This window comes from Ylistrum balloti, unplaced genomic scaffold, assembly GCF_031769215.1.
Source record: "Ylistrum balloti isolate Yb309-2 unplaced genomic scaffold, AGI_CSIRO_Ybal_v1 Utg370072, whole genome shotgun sequence".
Lineage (NCBI taxonomy): Eukaryota > Metazoa > Mollusca > Bivalvia > Pectinida > Pectinidae > Ylistrum > Ylistrum balloti.
Genome location: NW_026782113.1, coordinates 595,161 through 622,723, shown reverse-complemented (window position 1 = coordinate 622,723; position 27,563 = coordinate 595,161). Strand labels below are relative to the sequence as shown.

General features: G+C 40.3%; 1 protein-coding gene across 1 annotated transcript; it reads left to right on the top strand.

Moving 5' to 3' along the window:
• The first annotated feature begins 1,582 nt into the window (after nucleotides 1–1,582).
• On the top strand, nucleotides 1,583–26,476 carry LOC132549650 (uncharacterized). The gene is made up of 4 exons (XM_060213603.1): nucleotides 1,583–1,609; nucleotides 12,959–13,054; nucleotides 25,630–25,724; nucleotides 26,272–26,476. Exons 1-4 carry the CDS (start codon nucleotides 1,583–1,585, stop codon nucleotides 26,474–26,476), a joined length of 423 nt encoding a protein of 140 aa, XP_060069586.1.
• Nucleotides 26,477–27,563: the final 1,087 nt, after the last annotated feature.

Sequence of the window (27,563 nt, the reverse complement as noted above, 5' to 3'; positions counted from 1 at the left end):
AGGCTCTATGTGGATAATGAATGAAGTAATACTTCAACTAGTGATTAATTGGCCGTTACATCTTTGTGTTATTATTGATACTATTCAATTCTAGCAATTTGACAAGGTCATACCTTTGAAATAGAGGTTCAAGAAAAAATAAATTTTCGCTACAGAGGTTTACCAGTTTCAGCAAAAAATTCATAAATATAAGAAATGAACTTTACTAAAATCAACCGTGAATTATGGAAATAAGATTTTTATCATCCGATATATGATAAGGCGACGAGAAACCCACAAAAGTCATATCTATATACTTTTCTATCATGAGACGGGAGACGTCTTGAACAGGAAAAGGCTCTGAGAAGCTCCCCACGGTCATATCTATATATTTTACTAACATGGGACGCGAGGCGTCTTGAACAGGAAAAGGCTCTGAGAAGCTCCCCACGGTCATATCTATATATTTTACTAACATGGAACGAGAGTCGTCTTGAACAAGATAAGGCGATGAGAGAATGCAGCAGTCATGTCTTTATGCTTTACCATCATGGGACGAGAGACGTCTCGAACAGGAAATGGCGGTGACAGGCCCCCACAGTCATATCTAAATGCCTTTTAGTTTGGCAGTTCACAAGTATGAAAAGTGTGAGAAAGATGGGAGAGATCCGGATGCGTGCATTGGGAGTGTTATTCTATCTCACCTTTTAGTCATCTCTTAAAAACTACGAATAGCTCACTTTAACATGTCAGGAGGCTGAAGGATATGGGCTGTGAGGTTTCTAAAATACTACACAAGCTTTCCCCTGTATACATACAGGATTTAGTAAAATTTTAAAAATCTGTTTATAATTTCAGGAGAGACAACGCAATCAGCATTTCACGTGTAAAGTCTTCAAGGTATGGACTGAACTCATTCTCTTATGAGGCCGCCCGGAATGTGGAACAGCCTCCCAAATGAATTGCGGGGATGTAAATACTTTCCAGAATTTAGGAGAATGATCCACACATGGGATGGTCCCATTTGTGCTTGAGAGAAATTGATTGATCTCTTTTGGCTGTTATACTTACAATTACTTTTTTATGCTGCTTAGTCTGGTCAAGAAATTTGGTTGGTATGGATTGGCCCAACCACCTGTTCTTTGACCTTTCTGCACTATTGCTGTTTTACTAGTATGTGATTTTGCTGTTGAAACTCTCTTGTTTTATGTGTTTTAACACTAGTTTCTTTTATTTTTCTTACTCAACATTATTTTTACTATCAAAAATAAGTTTTTGATTATTTCCTAATCAATTTTTAAGATCAATTAGCTCTGTGATTGTCATTTAATTTTGCAATTTCATTCAGCTGTAGTATTTGTAGTTGTGCTATGTACCAGTACCTCACTGTGGTAAAGTTTATGTTTATATCATGCCAATTACGTGCCTATGACATTATGCGTGTTTTGTTGAATTATATTTCAATATTCCGCCTGTGACCCTGTGTTATATTTTATATGTTTGTCGTAATAATAGCTCTTCTGAGCTAATGTTACATGTTTTATTGTGCGCGACAGAAAAATGTTCTTGTATCTTGAATCTTGTATCTAGATATTTTACCAACATGGGACGTCTTGGGCAGGATAAGGCGGTGAGAGACTCCCACAGTCATATCTATATACTTTCCTATCGTGAGACGAGAGGCGTCTTGAGCAGGATAAGGCGGTGAGAGACTCCCACAGTCATATCTATATACTTTCCTATCGTGAGACGAGAGGCGTCTTGAACAGGATAGGGCGGTGAGAGACTCCCACAGTCATATCTATTTCCTATCGTGAGACGAGAGGCGTCTTGAACAGGATAGGGCGGTGAGAGACTCCCACAGTCATATCTATATACTTTACTATCGTGAGACGAGAGGCGTCTTGAGCAGGATAAGGCGGTGAGAGAACCCCACAGTCATATCTATATACTTTCCTATCGTGAGACTAGAGGCGTCTTGAGCAGGATAAGGCGGTGAGAGACTCCCACAGTCATATCTATATACTTTCCTATCGTGAGACGAGAGGCGTCTTGAGCAGGATAAGGCGGTGAGAGACTCCCACAGTCATATCTATATACTTTCCTATCGTGAGACGAGAGGCGTCTTGAACAGGATAAGGCGGTGAGAGACTCCCACAGTCATATCTATATACTTTCCTATCGTGAGACGAGAGGCGTCTTGAACAGGATAAGGCGGTGAGAGACTCCCACAGTCAGTTTCATATCTATATACTCTTCCTATAAGGCGGTGAGTGAGACGAGAGGCGTCTTGAACAGGATAAGGCGGTGAGAGACTCCCACAGTCATATCTATATACTTTCCTATCGTGAGACGAGAGGCGTCTTGAGCAGGATAAGGCGGTGAGAGACTCCCACAGTCATATCTATATACTTTCCTATCGTGAGACGAGAGGCGTCTTGAGCAGGATAAGGCGGTGAGAGACTCCCACAGTCATATCTATATACTTTCCTATCGTGAGACGAGAGGCGTCTTGAGCAGGATAAGGCGGTGAGAGACTCCCACAGTCATATCTATATACTTTCCTATCGTGAGACGAGAGGCGTCTTGAGCAGGATAAGGCGGTGAGAGAACCCCACAGTCATATCTATATACTTTCCTATCGTGAGACGAGAGGCGTCTTGAGCAGGATAAGGCGGTGAGAGACTCCCACAGTCATATCTATATACTTTCCTATCGTGAGACGAGAGGCGTCTTGAGCAGGATAAGGCGGTGAGAGACTCCCACAGTCATATCTATATACTTTCCTATCGTGAGACGAGAGGCGTCTTGAGCAGGATAAGGCGGTGAGAGACTCCCACAGTCATATCTATATACTTTCCTATCGTGAGACGAGAGGCGTCTTGAGCAGGATAAGGCGGTGAGAGACTCCCACAGTCATATCTATATACTTTCCTATCGTGAGACGAGAGGCGTCTTGAGCAGGATAAGGCGGTGAGAGACTCCCACAGTCATATCTATATACTTTCCTATCGTGAGACGAGAGGCGTCTTGAGGATAAGGCGGTGAGAGATACAGTCATATCTATATACTTTCCTATCGCGGATAAGGCGGTGAGAGACTCCCACAGTCATATCTATATACTTTCCTATCGTGAGACGAGAGGCGTCTTGAGCAGGATAAGGCGGTGAGAGACTCCCACAGTCATATCTATATACTTTCCTATCGTGAGACGAGAGGCGTCTTGAGCAGGATAAGGCGGTGAGAGACTCCCACAGTCATATCTATATACTTTCCTATCATGAGACGAGAGGCGTCTTGAACAGGATAAGGCGGTGAGAGAACGTCATATCTGTATACTTTACTATCATGGGACGGGAGACGTCTTTGACAGGGTAAGGCGGTGAGAGACTCCCACAGTCATATCTATATACTTTCCTATCATGAGACGAGAGGCGTCTTGGGCAGGATAAGGCGGTGAGAGACTCCCACAGTCATATCTATATACTTTCCTATCGTGAGACGAGAGGCGTCTTGAGCAGGATAAGGCGGTGAGAGACTCCCACAGTCATATCTATATACTTTCCTATCGTGAGACGAGAGGCGTCTTGAGCAGGATAAGGCGGTGAGAGACTCCCACAGTCATATCTATATACTTTCCTATCGTGAGACGAGAGGCGTCTTGAGCAGGATAAGGCGGTGAGAGACTCCCACAGTCATATCTATATACTTTCCTATCGTGAGACGAGAGGCGTCTTGAGCAGGATAAGGCGGTGAGAGACTCCCACAGTCATATCTATATACTTTCCTATCGTGAGACGAGAGGCGTCTTGAGCAGGATAAGGCGGTGAGAGACTCCCACAGTCATATCTATATACTTTCCTATCGTGAGACGAGAGGCGTCTTGAGCAGGATAAGGCGGTGAGAGAACCCCACAGTCATATCTATATACTTTCCTATCATGAGACGAGAGGCGTCTTGAACAGGATAAGGCGGTGAGAGACTCCCACAGTCATATCTATATACTTTCCTATCGTGAGACGAGAGGCGTCTTGAACAGGATAAGGCGGTGAGAGACTCCCACAGTCATATCTATATACTTTCCTATCGTGAGACGAGAGGCGTCTTGAGCAGGATAAGGCGGTGAGAGACTCCCACAGTCATATCTATATACTTTCCTATCATGACAGTCTTGATAAGGCGGTCTATATATATATACTTTCCTATCATGAGACTAAGGCGGTGAGAGACTCCCACAGTCATATCTATATACTTTCCTATCGTGAGACGAGAGGCGTCTTGAGCAGGATAAGGCGGTGAGAGACTCCCACAGTCATATCTATATACTTTCCTATCATGAGACGAGAGGCGTCTTGAACAGGATAAGGCGGTGAGAGACTCCCACAGTCATATCTATATACTTTCCTATCGTGAGACGAGAGGCGTCTTGAGCAGGATAAGGCGGTGAGAGACTCCCACAGTCATATCTATATACTTTCCTATCATGAGACGAGAGGCGTCTTGGGCAGGATAAGGCGGTGAGAGAACCCCACAGTCATATCTATATACTTTCCTATCATGAGACGAGAGGCGTCTTGAACAGGATAAGGCGGTGAGAGACTCCCACAGTCATATCTATATACTTTCCTATCGTGAGACGAGAGGCGTCTTGAGCAGGATAAGGCGGTGAGAGACTCCCACAGTCATATCTATATACTTTCCTATCATGAGACGAGAGGCGTCTTGAACAGGATAAGGCGGTGAGAGACTCCCACAGTCATATCTATATACTTTCCTATCGTGAGACGAGAGGCGTCTTGAGCAGGATAAGGCGGTGAGAGACTCCCACAGTCATATCTATATACTTTCCTATCATGAGACGAGAGGCGTCTTGAACAGGGTAAGGCGGTGAGAGAAACCCACAGTCTCATATCTGTATACTTTACTATCATGGGACGGGAGACGTCTTTGACAGGGTAAGGCGGTGAGAGACTCCCACAGTCATATTTATATACTTTACTCTGATGGGACGAGAGACGTCGTTAACACTCCCGCTTGTTGTTTCCGTTAATGTATACCTTGTTCGTATTTGAAAATGTGACATTACTTGGTTGAATTGACACATCACGGGTGTCGTTGATGAAGCAGAAGACGCTCGCTTACTCTTTCGGAACACATGGTCTTATTGAATTTAACTTTGGAATATGATTACGTTAACATGTTGGTATCGTCTTGTTTTTATTTACCTGTATCTTTAGGATTTCTAATCCTTTCTATGCGTGCGTCATAACATAAAAACCGTTTACATCTGCTCATGCGCGTTCCCTCTTTAAACAAATCAGTACAACAATCAAACTTCCATTTCTAATAAGCGTATTGTATCTACAATGCCTAAACCATTCGACTGAAATTTGGACAACGTTCATAGTGTAGATTGTCTAGGTCAGATCTGTTTACAGGTACATGTACACAACTCCTTACACGCGTTGTGTCTACAGATTCCTCCCATAATGGTTAGAAGAGGAGGCTAACAAAAGCTATATTGCAAGTCCCTATAGCAACATCCGGGTTCTTGGCTTTTCATTTTCCCTGTCGGCTCCTTTTTGTTGTTCGTGTCACACTCTTGGTATCTCTCTTGACACCCGTTCTCATATAACACTGGCTGTTCCATAGTACAGAGGTTAAATTCGAAGGTTAGTGCAATATGTCAATGTCTTATGAAGACCACTTTAGATGAGGACACTGACTGATGAGTATAAAGTGTCATCCCACCGAAATGTCTGGACACAGTAGCATACTTAACTTGGTCAGATTACGCTGACAACGGTTTAAGAAATCCTTGTGATCCCATTTAATTTTGTGCCACAAGCAAGGATCACGTACTACCGCCTTAATAACTTTGGCTCAGGGACTGTAATCATATTGTACTCAACTCGGCAGATTCTCAACACAAAAGACTAAAGGTATACATGATAATAGGTAATGTAGAGACATACCAGACACATTAATTTCTTTTTGTAGCTTTTATCTCAGAATTACGTTAACTAGATACAACCTATTTTCGACGTCTGTGGCGGTACACTATCCAATCTTTTTGCTGTTTCGCTGTCCATGGTACTTGTTAAGTTTCGTAATCTCTACATCTGATATTTCCAACATGCTAACCAAACTCCGAATTTTGACGGTTGTACTCATTTTTCTGAATATAACTGTTATTTATTCGGTTTTGGAAAGCCAAAACGAGGACTGATTGAAATTACCTTTCAACCTTAGAGACACTGGGTGTTACTCTGTTGGTATGGCTGATATCACTTTTTAAAAGTATTTAGACAAATATTACTGTCGGCTTTATTTTATTACAGTCTTTAAAAGAGGAGACATTAAATTCGGCTTAAAAAATTGATTCTGTTGCTACTTCCGTGTGGTAGAAAGAAATAAAAAATTTAATATAAAATTCCTACTTTATAGTTTAGAGCCGATACGCCTCGTACTGCTTTAGGGAAGTTGACGGTGTCCTTATCGAAGCATCACACAGGTTGTGATATAAGAAGGTCAATCATATGTATATTTAACACATGATGAAATTGTTTGACGCATTCATGAGATTTTGATGAAATTGTTTGACGCAGTCATGAGATTTTGATGAAAATGTGTGACGAAGTCATGTGATTTTGATGAAAATGTGTGACGAAGTCATGTGATTTTGATGAAAATGTGTGACGAAGTCATGTGATTTTGATGAAAATGTTTGACGAAGTCATGTGATTTTGATGAAAATGTGTGACGAAGTCATGTGGTTTTGATGAAAATGTTTGACGAAGTCATGTGATTTTGATGAAAATGTGTGACGAAGTCATGAGATTTTTCATCGTCATGTGATTTTGATGAAAATGTTTGACGAAGTCATGTGGTTTTGATGAAAATGTTTGACGAAGTCATGTGATTTTGATGAAAATGTGTGACGAAGTCATGAGATTTTTCATCGTCATGTGATTTTGATGAAAATGTTTGACGAAGTCATGTGATTTTGATGAAAATGTGTAACGAAATCATGTGATTTTGATGAAAATGTTTGACGAAGTCATGTGATTTTGATGAAAATGTGTGACGAAATCATGTGATTTTGATGAAAATGTTTGACGAAGTCATGTGATTTTGATGAAAATGTTTGACGAAATCATGTGATTTTGATGAAAATGTGTGACGAAGTCATGTGATTTTGATGAAAATGTTTGACGAAGTCATGTGATTTTGATGAAAATTAATTGCTTTATGATTCATAAAAAGGAAAAACATCTTACAAGTAAATGATTCCTGTAAGTACTATTGTGAAGATTGTGAGTTTCGTACACGATACCGGAGGATGACCATGTGGTGGATGTTTACATCAAACTAAAATTTCTATTCGTCTTAAACATCAACACATTAATAGATAAGATTTTTTTTAGATATTGTACTCATACACAACACGTTTTAAGTTATTATCCAGACATGTGGTTATCTAAATATCTATCTAAATTAAGTTTACAGGTATAAATTTTGTGAACGGCAATAGGTAAAAACACTGTATAGGATAACAGAAAATGTTTGTAAGGTTGCGAACAATATTGAGAATACCGAATATTTCTTATAATGCACTTCGCCGTGTATGCCACATTATGCTTCTTTCTAGAAACAAAAAAGTATGGAAATACCTTTGTGTGTCTGACAAGTCGTTTTACACTAATTTCCACTTTATCCTCCCAGAATATTGGGGATATACATATTGGCGCACTTCCTATCTCTTGTTTACTGTACCACTTGGCTCGTTATACCCTCTCTAGTAAGTCATGCTAAATTAAGGAGAAAGCTATCATCAAGATATTTTCTAATGCAGTATACAATTTTCTTCACTTAGGCATTTAAAAATGCTCAGCTTTATATATGAAATGCATGAACTATCATTGTCTGATAGAGCTATAACCACGCCTGGCGTTATTGTATCATACAGTGAACATTTATACACCGGCTGTTTTTCCCAGTGTATATTATTGGTGCAGGTCAGAGTTTTCTAGATTTACTTGGAGATCAGTCAATGTGTAAGAAACAGATAAAAAGTAATGTTGCAATTTATGCATCGTATTTAGGGAGACATCAACAAGAAAGTTTATACATGTAACTACAGGAAGACACCAACAGCCAGGGTCTTATGAGGACGGGTGTAAAGAGGAAGACACCAACAGTCAGGGTCTTATGAGGACGGGTGTAAAGAGGAAGACACCAACAGCCAGGGTCTTATGAGGACGGGTGTAAAGAGGAAGACACCAACAGCAAGGATCTTATGAGGACTCACCAACAGCCAGGGTCTTATGAGGACGGGTGTGAAGAGGAAGACACCAACAGTCAGGGTCTTATGAGGACGGGTGTGAAGAGGAAGACACCAACAGCCAGGGTCTTATGAGGACGGGTGTGAAGAGGAAGACACCAACAGCCAGGGTCTTATGAGGACGGGTGTGAAGAGGAAGACACCAACAGTCAGGGTCTTATGAGGACGGGTGTAAAGAGGAAGACACCAACAGCCAGGGTCTGATGAGGACGGGTGTAAAGAGGAAGACACCAACAGCCAGGGTCTTATGAGGACGGATGTGAAGAGGAAGACACCAACAGCCAGGGTCTTATGAGGACGGGTGTAAAGAGGAAGACACCAACAGCCAGGGTTATATGAGGACGGATGTGAAGAGGAAGACACCAACAGCCAGGGTCTTATGAGGACGGGTGTCAAGAGGAAGACACCAACAGCCAGGGTCTTATGAGGACGGGTGTAAAGAGGAAGACACCAACAGCCAGGGTCTTATGAGGACGGGTGTAAAGAGGAAGACACCAACAGCCAGGGTCTTATGAGGACGGGTGTAAAGAGGAAGACACCAACAGCCAGGGTCTGATGAGGACGGGTGTAAAGAGGAAGACACCAACAGTCAGGGTCTTATGAGGACGGGTGTAAAGAGGAAGACACCAACAGTCAGGGTCTTATGAGGACGGGTGTAAAGAGGAAGACACCAACAGCCAGGGTCATATGAGGACGGTTTTAAAAAGAAAGACACCAACAGCCAGGGTCTTATGAGGACGGTTTTAAAGAGGGAGACACCAACATCCAGGGTCTTATGAGGACGGGTGTCAAAAGGAAGAAACCAACAGCCAGGGTCTTATGAGGACGGGTGTAAAGAGGAAGACACCAACAGCCAGGGTCTTATGAGGACGGGTGTAAAGAGGAAGACACCAACAGTCAGGGTCTTATGAGGACGGGTGTAAAGAGGAAGACACCAACAGCAAGGGTCTTATGAGGACGGGTGTAAAGAGGAAGACACCAACAGTTAGGGTCTTATGAGGACGGGTGTAAAGAGGAAGACACCAACAGCCAGGGTCTTATGAGGACGGGTGTGAAGAAGAAGACACCAACAGCCAGGGTCTTATGAGGACGGGTGTAAAGAGGAAGACACCAACAGCCAGGGTCTTATGAGGACGGGTGTAAAGAGGAAGACACCAACAGCCAGGGTCTTATGAGGACGGATGTGAAGAGGAAGACACCAACAGCCAGGGTCTTATGAGGACGGATGTTAAGAGGAAGACACCAACAGCCAGGGTCTTATGAGAGACACCAACAGCAGGTGTGTCAAAGAGGAAGACACCAACAGCCAGGGTCTTATGAGGACGGGTGTAAAGAGGAAGACACCAACATCCAGGGTCATATGAGGACGGGTGTAAAGAGGAAGACACCAACAGCCATGGTCTTATGAGGACGGGTGTAAAGAGGAAGACACCAACAGCCAGGGTCTTATGAGGACGGGTGTAAAGAGGAAGACACCAACAGCCAGGGTCTTATGAGGACGGGTGTAAAGAGGAAGACACCAACAGCCAGGGTCTTATGAGGACGGGTGTAAAGAGGAAGACACCAACAGCCAGGGTCTTATGAGGACGGTTTTAAAAAGAAAGACACCAACAGCCAGGGTCTTATGAGGACGGGTGTCTAAAGGAAGACACCAACAGCCAGGGTCTTATGAGGACGGGTGTAAAGAGGAAGACACCAACAGCCAGGGTCTTATGAGGACGGGTGTAAAGAGGAAGACACCAACAGCCAGGGTCTTATGAGGACGGGTGTAAAGAGGAAGACACCAACAGCAAGGGTCTTATGAGGACGGGTGTAAAGAGGAAGACACCAACATCCAGGGTCATATGAGGACGGGTGTAAAGAGGAAGACACCAACAGCCAGGGTCATATGAGGACGGGTGTAAAGAGGAAGACACCAACAGCCAGGGTCTTATGAGGACGGGTGTAAAGAGGAAGACACCAACAGCCAGGGTCTTATGAGGACGGGTGTAAAGAGGAAGACACCAACAGCCAGGGTCATATGAGGACGGGTGTAAAGAGGAAGACACCAACAGCCAGGGTCTTATGAGGACGGGTGTAAAGAGGAAGACACCAACAGCCAGGGTCTTATGAGGACGGGTGTAAAGAGGAAGACACCAACAGCCAGGGTCTTATGAGGACGGGTGTAAAGAGGAAGACACCAACAGTCAGGGTCTGATGAGGACGGGTGTAAAGAGGGAGACACCAACAGCCAGGGTAAAGGACGGGTGAGGGAGACACCAACAGCCAGGGTCTTATGAGGTCGGGTGTAAAGAGGAAGACTCCAACAGCAAGGATCTTATGAGGACGGGTGTAAAGAGGAAGACACCAACATCCAGGGTCATATGAGGACGGGTGTAAAGAGGAAGACACCAACAGCCAGGGTCTTATGAGGACGGGTGTAAAGAGGAAGACACCAACAGCCAGGGTCTTATGAGGACGGGTGTAAAGAGGAAGACACCAACAGGGGTCTTATGAGGACGGGTGTAGAGGAAGACACCAACATCCAGGGTCTTATGAGGACGGGTGTCAAAAGGAAGACACCAACAGCCAGGGTCTGATGAGGACGGGTTTAAAGAGGAAGACACCAACATCCAGGGTTATATGAGGACGGGTGTCTAAAGGAAGACACCAACAGCCAGGGTCTTATGAGGACGTGTGTAAAGAGGGAGACACCAACATCCAGGGTCTTATGAGGACGTGTGTAAAGAAGGAGACACCAACATCCAGGGTCTTATGAGGACGGGTGTAAAGAGGAAGACACCAACAGCCAGAGTCTTATGAGGACGGATGTGAAGAGGAAGACACCAACAGCCAGGGTCTTATGAGGACGGGTGTAAAGAGGAAGACACCAACAGCCAGGGTCTTATGAGGACGGGTGTAAAGAGGAAGACACCAACAGCCAGGGTCTTATGAGGACGGATGTGAAGAGGAAGACACCAACAGCCAGGGTCTTATGAGGACGGGTGTGAAGAGGAAGACACCAACAGCCAGGGTCTTATGAGGACGGGTGTGAAGAGGAAGACACCAACAGCCAGGGTCTTATGAGGACGGGTGTGAAGAGGAAGACACCAACAGTCAGGGTCTTATGAGGACGGGTGTAAAGAGGAAGACACCAACAGCCAGGGTCTTATGAGGACGGGTGTAAAGAGGAAGACACCAACAGCAAGGGTCATATGAGGACGGGTGTAAAGAGGAAGACACCAACAGTCAGGGTCTGATGAGGACGGGTGTAAAGAGGAAGACACCAACAGCCAGGGTCATATGAAAACGGGTGTAAAGAGGGAGACACCAACATCCAGGGTCATATGAGGACGGGTGTCAAAAGGAAGACACCAACAGCCAGGGTCTTATGAGGACGTGTGTAAAGAGGGAGACACCAACATCCAGGGTCACATATGGATAAGGGTCTGGGGAATTGACATCAGAATAAACACTCAAAAACATAACTTTCTGATCTAGTGTTTAACCGCTGGGGCGAGTTTGTACCCACTCGAGAGTACAATGTAACCATTAGGGCGAGTTTGTACCCAGCCGAGAGAACAATGTAACCATTAGGACGAGTTTGTACTTAGTCGAGAGAACAATGTAACCATTAGGACGAGTTTGTACCCAGTCGAGAGAACAATGTAACCATTAGGGCGAGTTTGTACCCAGTCGGGAGTACAATGTAACCATTAGGGCGAGTTTGTACCCAGCCGAGAGAACAATGTAACCATTAGGGCGAGTTTGTACCCAATTTAGAGAACAATGTAACCATTAGGGCGAGTTTGTACCCAGCCGAGAGTACAATGTAACCATTATGACGAGTTTGTACCCAGCCGAGAGAACAATGTAACCATTAGGGCGAGTTCGACGCATGTGTCTGATATCAACTGATTATTACGTAAGCAGGGATGTCGAATGATAGGAATGAAATATATTGCATTCGCGATGTCAACCGGATATTGTAATAAATTAATCTATAATAAACTATTTAGTGTGTACTTGTTACGTGGATATTTCTAAGCGTTTTCCTTTGTTTTGTTTTCCAAAGCCAATCCCTGTCCCCAAATCGCCCTCAGACAGTGTAAGTGTGAGATCGAGCTCAAAATGTTAATCCGGACCATCAATAAATCTTATTTTATCACACAATTTAAATGAAACGGACATGTCTTGTTTGCATAAGAAATTGAAGAAGGAACGTCCCTAGCATAAATCTAAACTAGATGTCACGTGGTTTAAATAGCTTAACGTATATAGTTAATAAATGTATACGGGTGGGGGTGAACTGTTTATCTTCGGTCACGTGATCTTTACTTTCAGAGGGACGGGTACTTGTGAGGGTATATAAAATGCCGTCACGTCAATTTCAGAGATATTCCTGTCAAATATCGATAGGAAGTAATAAAGATAGACATCGGAGGAAACATCCTTACATATTAACGGAGGCGGGAAACATAATGGCAGACGACAAAATGGAGGAGAAAAAAGAGCACACAAACGAAGAGAAGAAGGACGAGAAAAAAGAAGAGAAAAAAGAAGAGAAAAAAGACGAGAAAAAAGAAGAGAAGAAGGACGAGAAAAAAGACGAGAAAAAAGACGAGAAAAAAGAAGTCGTATCTCAATTTCTTTAAGAAGGCTGACAAGGCAAAAGCCGGTGCAATTACTGTGTTGCAGTTTAGGGACGCTGTTGTGGCTCTAGGATTCCAAGGCGCGTCATTCGAAATTGCAGTAAGTAAGAAAGATATGCTATAACATAATTTCACATAGAAAATATGATAAACGACCAAAAGCAATAGACAATAGCGACCCTTTCGTGGCCTCGCCTGTATCGCTAGAGTTAATTAAAGTTTTAAATGTTAACAATTCAAACCTAAGGTATTTACAATCTACTTGTATTGTTGATCGCCTAGCTTATTGTAACGTTTATCGTGAACCCATTACACTGTGTGTTCCTTTACATGTGTTTGTAAACAAACATAAAATACCAACTGAGTAGTTTCTTTTGAATCTCTCAGTGAGCCTTTATCTGTAAACAGATGGTTTAAATGAACAGTTATTATAGAGTTGTATGCATTCGTTCTATTTGTGTGAAATGTACGGATATTTACATGTAAATCTTGTATACAACGCAAAGTATGTCAAACGATCAGACATACCACCTTAATCTTAAAAATGATTTTTTTTCTTCTGTATTTTGTCATTTCATAAAGCTGAAATGACGCGTATGACTTTTAAACAGTTCCGTACAATAATTTGCTGTTTTGAAGTTAGAAGGAATCTACGTCCATTTTAATCAAACGCCACAGTATCCAAACAACTACGTTAGCATATACATTTTCTGTTAATACAAACAAAATCTCTTACACGTTTCAAAACAATACCGAACATTACAAAATATATATAGCCCCTTTACTTTGCAGGTGGAGCTTAAATATTTACCTGCTGTCATTATTCGATTATTGTAAAAAATCTACTTTATTCTGGATAATTTTGTTCCCTCTTTTGTAAAGTTCATTTTGCTCCGAATGCCTCTCTAGACACTATATATAACTCACCGAGCTGAGCTTTCGCCAAAGCGTGGAAGGTTATGAGTTCTGTCCCCATGACGTGCCGTATCTAAAGTCATTAAGATAATACCTCACTCAACAATGAATATGATGCTTGGGAACTTGCTAGCCTATGGTCAGTTTAGTATGACGGGGTTGGGTGTCATGCTACAGTATCCAAGTTATGATATTTCGGTTGGATAGCACTATAAAGCGTGCGTCAATGGCCACATCATCAACACATACTATTTTCAAATGACTTGTTATTGTTTATGTTCATGACAGCGGAAAGATACATCTTACCCTCTGGATTAGATTCATAATGTTGATAATTTCTCCTAAAGTCTAGTCTGTTAAAAAAATATCATGTTACTTATGTCATGCATGTGCTATACCCATTATCATTTCTTATCACTTTTATGAAAAGAAAGTATGGAGGTAGGAACTAAGTTATATACTGTCATGATACCCTGTATCATTCATAACGACGGCACTTCATTTACCAACGTCAAGCCGAGAGCATAAAGTCACGACAAAAAGCAAGTTCTATTTCAAACCCTACCGCATACAAGCGAGCGCGTTACTTGATTTTATAACAAAAAAAAATGGCGAATGGTCTTAAAATGAAATTTCCATTTGAAGTTTTCTTTTCGACATTATCGGAGCATTTTTTGTTTCTTAAACACATTATGAAGTAAACACAGACTTATAGTGCTGCTATAGTATGTGTTGCTGAGTGTTGAAATAATTTGTGAAAACCTGATTGTTTAAAAACGACACGATATCTTCATTATATTTGGGTTTTGTCAAACTTACCCATATATCAAACAGACTGTCTTTACTGTGCAGAATGTGATAAGTGCTCCTGTTTTTTTGGGGTTTTTTTCTAGTATCAGTAGTAATATATTCATCAAAAGTTTACCCAACAAATAACACAGTACAGTTCCTTCTTAAATTACGTATGTGCCGAAAGTGCGGTAATGTATAGCGAGAGATTTAGTCACCTCTTGGAGATAGCAGTACAGTTGTATTCGCTTGTCTTCTCTGAAGTTACACCAGCCTACATAGATGGAACTGTTTAAATCGATGACAAAAATGTATTTGTGAGCTTTGATATATTTTGACCACTTCAGGTCATTGCTGTAAATCAGTGTGTTCTGTTTCAAACTTCGTCAGTAATTGTCCTGATAAAAATATGAAAAATTCATTTGAGAATCTATTGAGCAGGATTCCAGAGCTTTTCGCAGCATAAGAATGTGAAAAACAAGGCCAGCCTATAAAACAACAGTAAGATACGAACATGTTACGATATTAAATAAAGGAATAATCTGGTATTTTATCTCTACATTTTCGAAGTAGCGCCCTCGTTAACTTTTTTCAGCATCCATAAATCTTCTCATTAAAAAATTAAAGCCACCTTCCAAAAAGTACGTTTATAGAACATTACATGAATTTGTTATCTTAATGACTGTTTAATCAACGATAACGGGAGTTAAACACTATTATTAACCAGTTTTGATAGAAAGAGCTCTTTGACTAGCACCGCAGTCACCAACGTGTTTCCGCGCACGGTTCAACGTATTCTGTTGTCGCATTTCGGGATTAGGGAGCATTATACTCCCGCACATCGTAAACAAATCGTGGGCGAATCGGCTGCTGTCATTACGTACAGTTTTCATGATAATATTAACATAAACATGTCTAAAAATGAAAAAAATATCCAACTCGACCCAATTTTATAATCATAACATAATTCGGTCGTATGTTATATTTTCTTAGTGATCATAATACTTCGTGTCGCCTAAAAATTGTGAACGAAAATCTGTTCATTACAAATGTACAATGTATCCTTGATTTAGTACAAATGGAAGCATATGAACACTTTTCGGCAAATAAGCGCAATTAGGAATCTGCGCATCAATACAACAATTGCTTTCTATAAGCAATACACAGAAGTGACAATTAACGCTATCATATTTTAGAGCAATATCTACAAAGCGGAAAGCGTGATAATATCATTTCCGCAAAAAAAAATGTTCGTTTACAATACCAGCCCGAAAAAAACAATCCATATCGACAAAAGTTTGTGTTACCGATGTTATTTCATGTAGGCACCGTCCATAATGACCTGTTGGTCTGATTACTTCCGCTTTGTTTTGAAGGTCAACTCATCAATTCACGTGTATTTCCTGTGGTAAAAATAAAAAATATATCTATTGCACATGCGAAATGTAAATACTAGGTGAAAATCATGCCTTGCGAATCTGCCATGTTTACAAATACGTGGTAAATCTGGTCATTTTCATTCTCTATTTACGATTTACTCTCAACGTCTGGAAATCCTCGTATTTACTTTTGTAAAAGCAGGTCGAGAGAGATATGGTATCAGAAGGTGGAGATCATATAAGACAGTTTCGGCACTCTAACTTAAACAATTAAATATTATAGATATCACAGGGACCTGATAATTCAGGCACGGATGTAGTTTGGCAACTTTCCTGATAGGCAGGGAGTGATCTCATTCGAAATGGTGAAAACATATTGAGTAACAAGTGCATGCAGCTTAAAAACGTAAATAATGTCATAATATAATTAGGGGACAGTATACTTGTATTTTATGCACATACTGAAGATCAGGTCATAACTTTTGGTTTTAACACGAGACAAAGTAGAGTGTTGAAACGACAAAATTCAGGATCGAACATAAATATATGCTTGAAAACTAGCATACTATCACAATTCTAAAATAATTTGAGTCTAAAATTGATGTAATAATCGCAAAACGAAATTCAACAAAAACTAAAACCTGTACAGTTTTTTTCGAAGTGTTTCCCTCACATGGTCTTAGCCAATTAAAACGCTCCTTACAGGCATTGGTGACGTAGAATCTTAACCCACTTCCAGTCAAGTTGTTGATAGATTCGGGTCAGGATGTAGGTCGGGGCATATAAAAGACCTAAAATGTTTATCTGCCGTGATTATCTATCTAAATTGTTGTTAATGTTGATTAACTAGTGTACATACCCAAAATTCGTCATATCCATCTCGGAATAGTAAAGATATTTATTCACGAAAGTAGAGCGATAAAGCAAAATATATTGTTGAGAGATACTCCAAGATATCATGACCGGGGACCCAGCCCAATTTGTTAATTATAAAAAGTAGAATCGGTTATTTCATCAGTCAATTTTTTTAAATGTAATTTTTTGATAAATTAGAATCTAATTCTGTCAAATTGATGCACGTACTTAAATACAGCTGTTTTCCGTCACTGCCAAATACAGCAAAAATACATGTGGCAGGTGTATTCCGACAATGGCGGCGCCAGCTGCAGGATAAAACAGCAAGTGTAGAGGTGTAGAGAGGTAACTCTATCTATTTCACAATGATATTCATTTCCAGCAGAGTCAGCGCATATACGAAAGATTGTCGATTTAATTTGTTAATTCATCAAAAGTAGGTTTTGATTAAACATAGATAATACATATACCTGGTCGTGACTGCTCCGAATCAATGAATAAGTTCTAATGAAAAGTGCATGGAAAAACAGGTACTACACTTTTAATTGTCAGAGATTGAAAAGACCTCTTAAAGTTGAATAAAAATGTCGCGTCTGGTTGCAATACTGTTTTTGTGGCGTTAAGTTGTCAGAATATCAATCACACAGATAAAGAAGAAAGAAAACATTATTTACAAAAATATACAGTAAAAACAAACTCTGATGATAAAACGAAAACGTAAACATTAAAAAAAATCCATTTTACGATAAAATCTGAACTAGTGGTGTCACGCCTTACTTCAACACTTCACACAATGATGTGGCATCTTAATACCTATCGATTAGATAACTGACCCCGCCCCTCATTTCAAGGCGTTACAGTTACCCTCATTCTCTATATAGGTTATCGGTGTTGTTTTTAATTCCCTACTGAAGTTGCGTGGTATTTTTATAGTGGAATATATGCCAGGGTCATGGTATACATTTAAGTCTCACACTCATGTGATCTTAACGCGATAAGTGTTTGTATACCTAAAGCCCTTATCGTAGTTGACGTTTTCAGCAGAAAAAAAACACACCCGTCAAAACCGGGAAAACTACAGTTTATTAAGCGATCATTCCTGACATTGTTCTTATTTCAGAGCTTCAACCTGTTTCTCTTCGTCATCAATCTACCAGGAAACAGTTTTGTTCTGTGTTTATGAGGACGAAATAGTGGCTCAAAACCATCCCTCCAATAAAAACAGAGAAATTTCAATCAAACCACGAATAAAATAGAACCTTCAATTTAATTAGCATACCTTCATCTTATCTGTTGCGTTCAGCGCTATTTCACATTCTTTTTCCGTTGAAGGGGGCTGTGGTTGGGGGTATGGTGGCTATGAGTAGGAGGGGGGCAACCTTTGTTTAGGAAAATGGTTGTTAGTTCGTTATCATTCAAAGTATTTATCAAGTTTGTTTCTGATAATGCCTCGAAACCACACCGTAGCCAACAAACTTATCAACCAGATGTAGAGATGAGATTGAAATATCAGCTATATATCCCACAGTATCGGTTTTATACCTTAAACAATTATAAAGCTTGGAAGCGGCTAAATGACATCGTACATGTTATTGAAGTTAGTCAGGGTTATATAATTACCAGGGGACACGATGACATGTGTACACCCATTGTTGGAACTCGATGCACAAGTCGGTTTGTCTACACCACTTAACTATTGTAACTCCAGTTACCATAGTGGATGAAACCCGCTAATGTAAGTAGGTGATATCGTTACTAACTGTTAAAGTGTTGCCCATCAATGACTCCTGGGTGTGACCAGCGGGAGCGATTGTGAAACATAAGGGTCTTAGCGATCACCACAATAACGTTTGAAACCCATCCGTACCTCATACTACCATATGAACCCCTTCAGTACCTCATACTACAATGTGAACCCCATCAGTACCTCATACTACAATGTGAACCCCATCAGTACCTCATACTACAATGTGAACCCCTTCAGTACCTCATACTACAATACTACAATGTGAACCCCTTCAGTACCTCATACTACAATGTGAACCCCTTCAGTACCTCATACTACAATGTGAACCCCTTCAGTACCTCATACTACAATGTGAACCCCTTCAGTACCTCATACTATACTAAATGTGAACCCCTTCAGTACCTCATACTACAATGTGAACCCCTTCAGTACCTCATACTACAATGTGAACCCCTTCAGTACCTCATACTACAATGTGAACCCTTCAGTACCTCATACTACAATGTGAACCCCTTCAGTACCTTATACTACAATGTGAACCCTTCAGTACCTCATACTACAATGTGAACCCTTCAGTACCTTATACTACAATGTGAACCCCTTCAGTACCTCATACTACAATGTGAACCCTTCAGTACCTCATACTACAATGTGAACCCCTTCAGTACCTCATACTACAATGTGAACCCCATCAGTACCTCATACTACAATGTGAACCCCTTCAGTACCTCATACTACAATGTGAACCCCTTCAGTACCTCATACTACAATGTGAACCCCTTCAGTACCTCATACTACAATGTGAACCCCTTCAGTACCTCATACTACAATGTGTACCCCTTCAGTACCTCATACTACAATGTGAACCCCTTCAGTACCTCATACTACAATGTGAACCCCTTCAGTACCTCATACTACAATGTGAACCCCTTCATTCAGTACCTCATACTACTACAATGTGAACCCCTTCAGTACCTCATACTACAATGTGAACCCCTTCAGTACCTCATACTACAATGTGAACCCTTCAGTACCTCATACTACAATGTGAACCCCATCAGTACCTCATACTACAATGTGAACCCCTTCAGTACCTCATACTACAATGTGAACCCCTTCAGTACCTCATACTACAATGTGAACCCCTTCAGTACCTCATACTACAATGTGAACCCTTCAGTACCTCATACTACTACAATGTGAACCCCATCAGTACCTCATACTACAATGTGAACCCCTTCAGTACCTCATACTACAATGTGAACCCCTTCAGTACCTCATACTACAATGTGAACCCCTATCAGTACCTCATACTACAATGTGAACCCCTTCAGTACCTCATACTACAATGTGAACCCTTCAGTACCTCATACTACAATGTGAACCCTTCAGTACCTCATACTACAATGTGAACCCTTCAGTACCTCATACTACAATGTGAACCCCTTCAGTACCTCATACTACAATGTGAACCCCTTCAGTACCTCATACTACAATGTGAACCCTTCAGTACCTCATACTACAATGTGAACCCCTTCAGTACCTCATACTACAATGTGAACCCCTTCAGTACCTCATACTACAATGTGAACCCCTTCAGTACCTCATACTACAATGTGAACCCCTTCAGTACCTCATACTACAATGTGAACCCCTTCAGTACCTCATACTACAATGTGAACCCCTTCAGTACCTCATACTACAATGTGAACCCCTTCAGTACCTCATACTACAATGTGAACCCTTCAGTACCTCATACTACAATGTGAACCCCTTCAGTACCTCATACTACAATGTGAACCCCTTCAGTACCTCATACTACAATGTGAACCCCTTCAGTACCTCATACTACAATGTGAACCCCTTCAGTACCTCATACTACAATGTGAACCCCTTCAGTACTTCATACTACAATGTGAACCCTTCAGTACTTCATACTACAATGTGAACCCTTCAGTACCTTATACTACAATGTGAACCCTTCAGTACCTCATACTACAATGTGAACCCCTTCAGTACCTCATACTACAATGTGAACCCTTCAGTACCTCATACTACAATGTGAACCCCTTCAGTACCTCATACTACAATGTGAACCCCTTCAGTACCTCATACTACAATGTGAACCCTTCAGTACCTCATACTACAATGTGAACCCCTTCAGTACCTCATACTACAATGTGAACCCTTCAGTACCTCATACTACAATGTGAACCCTTCAGTACCTCATACTACAATGTGAACCCTTCAGTACCTCATACTACAATGTGAACCCTTCAGTACCTCATACTACAATGTGAACCCCTTCAGTACCTCATACTACAATGTGAACCCCTTCAGTACCTCATACTACAATGTGAACCCCTTCAGTACCTGTGAACCCTTACTACAATGTGAACCCCTTCAGTACCTCATACTACAATGTGAACCCCTTCAGTACCTCATACTACAATGTGAACCCTTCAGTACCTCATACTACAATGTGAACCCCTTCAGTACCTCATACTACAATGTGAACCCTTCAGTACCTCATACTACAATGTGAACCCCTTCAGTACCTCATACTACAATGTGAACCCCTTCAGTACCTCATACTACAATGTGAACCCCTTCAGTACCTCATACTACAATGTGAACCCCTTCAGTACCTCATACTACAATGTGAACCCCTTCAGTACCTCATACTACAATGTGAACCCTTCACCCCTTCAGTACCATATACTACAATGTGAACCCCTTCAGTACCTTATACTGCAATGTGAACCCTTCAGTACCTCATACTACAATGTGAACCCCTCATACAACAATGTGAATTCAGTACCTCATACTACAATGTGAGCCCCTTCAGTACCTCATACTACAATGTGAACCCTTCATACCTCATACTACAATGTGAACCCTTCAGTACCTCATACTACAATGTGAACCCTTCAGTACCTCATACTACAATGTGAACCCTTCAGTACCTTCAGTACCTCATACTACAATGTGAACCCTTCAGTACCTCATACTACAATGTGAACCCCATCAGTACCTCATACTACAATGTGAATCCTTCAGTACCTCATACTACAATGTGAACCCTTCAGTACCTTATACTACAATGTGAACCCTTCAGTACCTTATACTACAATGTGAACCCTTCAGTACCTCATACTACAATGTGAACCCCTTCAGTACCTCATACTACAATGTGAACCCCTTCAGTACCTCATACTACAATGTGAACCCTTCAGTACCTCATACTACAATGTGAACCCCTTCAGTACCTCATTCAATACCCCTTCAGTACCTCATACTACAATGTGAACCCCTTCAGTACCTCATACTACAATGTGAACCCTTCAGTACCTCATACGACAATGTGAAACCCTTCAGTACCTCATACTACAATGTGAACCCCTTCAGTACCTTACTTAGCAATGTGAACCCTACAATGTGAACCCCTTCAGTACCTCAATGTGAACCCTACCTATACACAATGTGAACCCTTCAGTACCTCATACTACAATGTGAACACCTTTAGTACCTCATACTACAATGTGAACCCCTTCAGTACCTCATACTACAATGTGAACCCTGGAAAATGTAGTACCTCGTTTTACATGTGATTGAATCTATCACAGAGGAGGTATAAGTGACCTGGTGTGTCACAGATGAGATATAAGTGACCTGGAGTGTCACAGAGAATATATTAGTGACCTGGTCTCTCACAGAGGAAATATAAGTGACCTGGTCTGTCTCAGAGCCAATATTAGTAACCTTTTCTGTCACAGAGAATATATTAGTGACCTGGTCTGTCAAAGAGAAATATTAGTGACCTGGTCTATCACAGAGGAGATATTATTGACCTGGTGTGTCACAGAGGAGATATTAGTGATCTGGTGTGTCACAGAGGAGATATTAGTGATCTGGTGTGTCACAGAGAAATATTAGTGACATGGTCTGTCACAGAGGAGGTATTAGTGACCTGGTCCGTCACAGAGGAGATATTATTGACCTGGTCTATCACAGAGGAGATATTATTGACCTGGTGTGTCACAGAGGAGATATTATTGACCTGGTCTATCACAGAGGAGATATTATTGACCTGGTGTGTCACAGAGGAGATATTAGTGATCTGGTGTGTCACAGAGGAGATATTAGTGACCTGGTGTGTCACAGAGGAGATATTAGTGACCTAGTGTGTCACAGAGGAGATATTAGTGACCTGGTCTGTCACAGAGAAATATTAGTGACATGGTCTGTCACAGAGGAGGTATTAGTGACCTGGTCTGTCACAGAGGAGATATTAGTGACCTGGTCTGTCACAGAGAAATATTAGTGACCTGGTCTGTCACAGAGAAATATTAGTGACCTGGTGTGTCACAGAGGAAATATTAGTGACCTGGTCTGTCACAGAGGTGATATTAGTGACCTGGTGTGTCACAGAGGAAATATTAGTGACCTGGTCCGTCACAGAGGAGATATAGTGACCTGGTCTGTCACAGAGAAATATTAGTGACCTGGTCTGTCACAGAGGAGGTATTAGTGACATGGTCTGTCACAGAGGAGGTATTAGTGACATGGTCTGTCACAGAGGAGGTATTGGTTACTTTTTTGTCACGGAAGTTAAAACAAAACAAGACTTTATACCTTAATTCTGATGTTAAATCGACACTTGACGATTTGCTTTATAGGTCTATTATTGTGCCTACAGACAAGCTGCCTAGTTACCTTATCCTACAGACATGCATTTTCTCTCTGTATACAAATAGAACTAGGCATTGCTGATAACGAGGGAAGGTGCAGTGGTATACAAATACATGGTTTGAAACAGAAAATATTGGAGAGTATTTCATGAAAAATTAGTCCAAAAGATGAAAATGGTGAAATTCCTGGCTTACAACATCTTCGATGAGTTTGGTGATAAGATCTTCCTTTTTTTAAACAGCAGAGATTTATTAACCATCGGTTATATCGACCAGAATTTGAAATCAAGAAAACGCCATATTCATCTACATCACCTAATCAAAAGTAACACCTTCCGTCAAGCTTCATAAGTGTGACGTCGTAATATTATATTCGGAAAATGTCCTATTTCTTTGTGTGATATGAAGTTGGACGTCTTCGATGTTCGTTAGTATACCCGCTGTTTACCTTGCCCTCATCGCGCGTGTCATCGATGAAGCAGAAGACTTCATTTCTTTATATTTTATATTAGTTTCATCGGATATGAGTTTGAATTAAGGACATGTTGACATACCGATAATGTATTTGCCGTTTTTGTGACCTTGTTGGTAACGGTGATGAATTATCAGCAAAATTTGGCAGAACATCTTCTATGTTGTGTTAAATCTTAAAACTAGATCAAATCTTGGTAAAAAATGTCTACATCTTGTGCATTTAAATAGCAGGTTGATATGTTAAACTTAACCTTAGAATACAGACTAGCGCGTTTGACCCAGACACTCATAAAACCCGACTGATTCCCCCGTGTTAGTGTTGACAACGACTGTCTCCCGGCTGACACTGATGTTCGCATGGACGAGGCAGATAGCGTATTACAAACAAATAACCATCAAACGAAACTTCCAGTTTTATCAGACACTAAAACGATTTAAAATACCACTTAGTGTCCCAAAGGCCTGTAAAATAGGGCGTGGAACAATGTATCAACCGCTCGCTGATGTATCATAAAACACCAGTATACGTGTAACTCCGTCCCTCAAAGAAGCGGTTATAACCGCGTGCTGGTAATGTTCAAAACCGTTTTTGACTGGAAAAAGCAACGTATTAACAAGAACTTAAACTAACTTTTAAAAACAGTCTGATTTCACGTAAATGGAATATTTTCCACTCGTTATTCAAGTCAGCGAAAGTTTATACAGGGGTCACAGTGACCTTGTGGAACTTCTTGAGGTAGAACTACAGAATAATTACCGGACGTTTAATATTTACGGATGAACCGACTGAACGGAAAACGAAGAATTATTGTGTCGCATCCATTACGTGTTTTCAAAAGAAAATCGGAACTATATTTAATGGAAATACGTGCACTCGGTGTATACATAAATTGTAGTTCCATGTTTCGCGGTTGACTTCCGCCATAAGAATATAACCTTACAACTAATTCGTTTGTGATTAATATTTAACCTTTTGAATTCATTTAATACAATTTGATTTTAATCCTTCTATGAGTATACAGTATACAATGGATGAGGTTGAATTAATAGCAAAGGTAGGTCTTACGACTTACAAAATGAAAACATTTCAGAAGTTATAGTCCTGAATTAGTAGTTAGACATATATATCTGTAACAGTAGCTTCAATTTAGCGACTTTGAATTTTGTCTGGAATGATTTGATCAAAGAAAACGAAAAGTCGGACGAAAAGACAGATTTCACTCAAGTGCGAATTTTTCTCTCAGTGAGTCGAGCGTACTGAGCCGGCAGTCACTGTTAACTCCTGATGTTTCAGTCCGTGTCTAGTAATATCACCGGGTAGAAATCAGTGTTACTCCAGCAGGGGGATATACATGCAGTTGATATACACACAGCACGTGTCTAATTGTGCGCGCTAAGCGTCTGGATGTTTGTACTTTTACAAACTTAGAGGTCATTGTCCAACTAGTGGCACAACTCCTCATCAATTGAACCTTGCTACGTGGATTAGTAAAAGTAGTAGCTTTTAACCAGTGATCCATGACGCACAAATTTAGTAAATTGGTCTTAGTATAGCGAACATGTGAACAGTGTGATGACTTACATTTACATATCATTGATGAGGGACAAAGTACACATGTAATACCCAAGAATGAAAGAAATTATTATCAACATATCACAAATTTTATCGGCAAAATAGTAATCAGTTTAAAGCTATAGATTAAAGCCTGGCACAGAATGCCAAAATTCTCGATATATATTCACAAGTCCAAGATGAAATGGCGAGTTATCTCCCCTACACATTATTTCCCGTCAGGGTATTTAGACAAATGATTTATAATTACAGAAAATGTTTATCGATCTGAATCCTAACGAGGACCGGTTCGTCACTGTGGACGAGTTTATGAATGAGATGTGTAAGGAGGACAGCCGAACAAGAACGTACGTATCTATGATTGGCTTAATAGCTGGGTAGTCTAAAATGTACTTGCCAATAATTTGCTAGAAATGTATACAAATGTACGGTTGTATGATTGGCTTACTTATTGAATATACGTTTATTATTGGTTAAATCGTTCCGAAACTGTACATTTTTCTGATTGGCTCTATCATTACGTACGTGTCTTTGGTCAGCTAAATTATCAAATGATTGGCTAAATTATCAAATGATTGGCTAAATTATCAAATGCGTGACAATGATTGGTCAGCTCACTACAAACATGTTGAGGACAGCTTAGGTCATAATATACGTGCCCATGAATGGCTAGATCATGTTTATGCCTATATTTATAATTAGCTAGGTGTAAAAATTGCTGTAATTAAGTGTGATGCATTTTGGTGTTATTAGCACTCCGGATATCTGTTAACTACATGTGAAAAAAACAACTACAACAATAAATTATTGTAGATGCAACATATTTTCTAAAAACATGAAGGATTAAACCTAAATTTTGCAATATAGCTCCATTTCTCATTGCATTTCTGACAGGGAGAAAGATATGAAGGTGATCTTTAATCAGCTGGACGCTAACAAAGATGGCTTGATAACGCCTGATGACATCGCCTTATGTTTGGAAAAGACCAATCGATCTATGCTTGAGGAGAATATTGATTTTATGATCAAGAAATATGATCGTGATCGTGATGGTGGTCTGAACTTTAAAGAGTTCTTGGTTGCCGCGAGACGGAAATAAACATTTTTGTAAGGCAAGCCAAGATAAAAGACATGTTTCATTTATTCACGGGGAAATACTGATTCAGTAGAAATTATGTTACAAATACATCTGTAGGCGTATCTCGTCTTAATGAGATACATCTGTCTTACAGAAATATATTAAACAAAATATTATACATGCTTATATCAATAATTGCTTGAAATAAATATCTTATAAAGTATTCAAGATATCTTATAAAGTATATGAATATATCTTATAAAGTATATACATATGTAATAAAATATCTAAGATATTTTACAAAGTGCATGAGGCATCTTAGAAGAAAATTAATGAGACATATTATATAGTGATAAGATATGTTATATAGTTTGGTTTAGTGCTGGATCAATATTTCTTTATAAATAAATGAAAAGCTCCCGACCTGCCATAATTTTGTAGCGACAAAAATACACTAGATATTATAACTTTTAACTGTTATAGAAATAATCTGTATTGCCTATTTATCGACTAAACTTATCATGAAACTTTGTTTTTATTTAATGTTTATTCATTTTACCGAACTTTGTCATTCTGACCTAAAAAAGAATGTTTTACGTCACAACGCGGTCAAAGTCAATCCTTAACGGCTTGTTAATCCTATGCAATGAAAGCTTAGGCAACCGGAGTTGCCTCCCTTTAAATGACAAATTAAAATGAAAACGGCCCGGAGATTTCATCAACTTATCAAAAACCTTCAGATCATCTGGAAATGAAATAAAGAATAATTGGTCTCACTAAAATTACACCACTACATGCTGATCTGATACGGTTATTTGTGAGCTGGAGTAAGTATATGTCTTGTTAACGAGTGATATGATTATTTTTTCAACGAGTGTTTCTAAATATCGAACTTTTCAATGTTATTGTTGCCACCATCATTATAGACTATATCAGTCACATGAAGACGTCATTAATATACAATCTAAATAAAGTGTTAGGAGTTAGCCACATCTAGGTACGATTTAGCAATACCCAGGTACAAGTAAGCGATAACCAGGTACGGGTCAGTTAAACTTATTTACAGTGTTACGATTTAGCCACATCTAAGGGAAAACGGCCACAAGGA

Excerpts from the sequence above, each read along its gene's own strand:
- LOC132549650 (XM_060213603.1), top strand. The coding sequence starts at position 1,583 with ATGGGACGTCTTGGGCAGGATAAGGCG. Across the intron at positions 1,610-12,958 it reads GTCTTGGGCAGGATAAGGCG|AAGGCTGACAAGGCAAAAGC; the intron begins GTGAGAGACTCC and ends AATTTCTTTAAG. Across the intron at positions 25,725-26,271 it reads GAGGACAGCCGAACAAGAAC|GGAGAAAGATATGAAGGTGA; the intron begins GTACGTATCTAT and ends CATTTCTGACAG.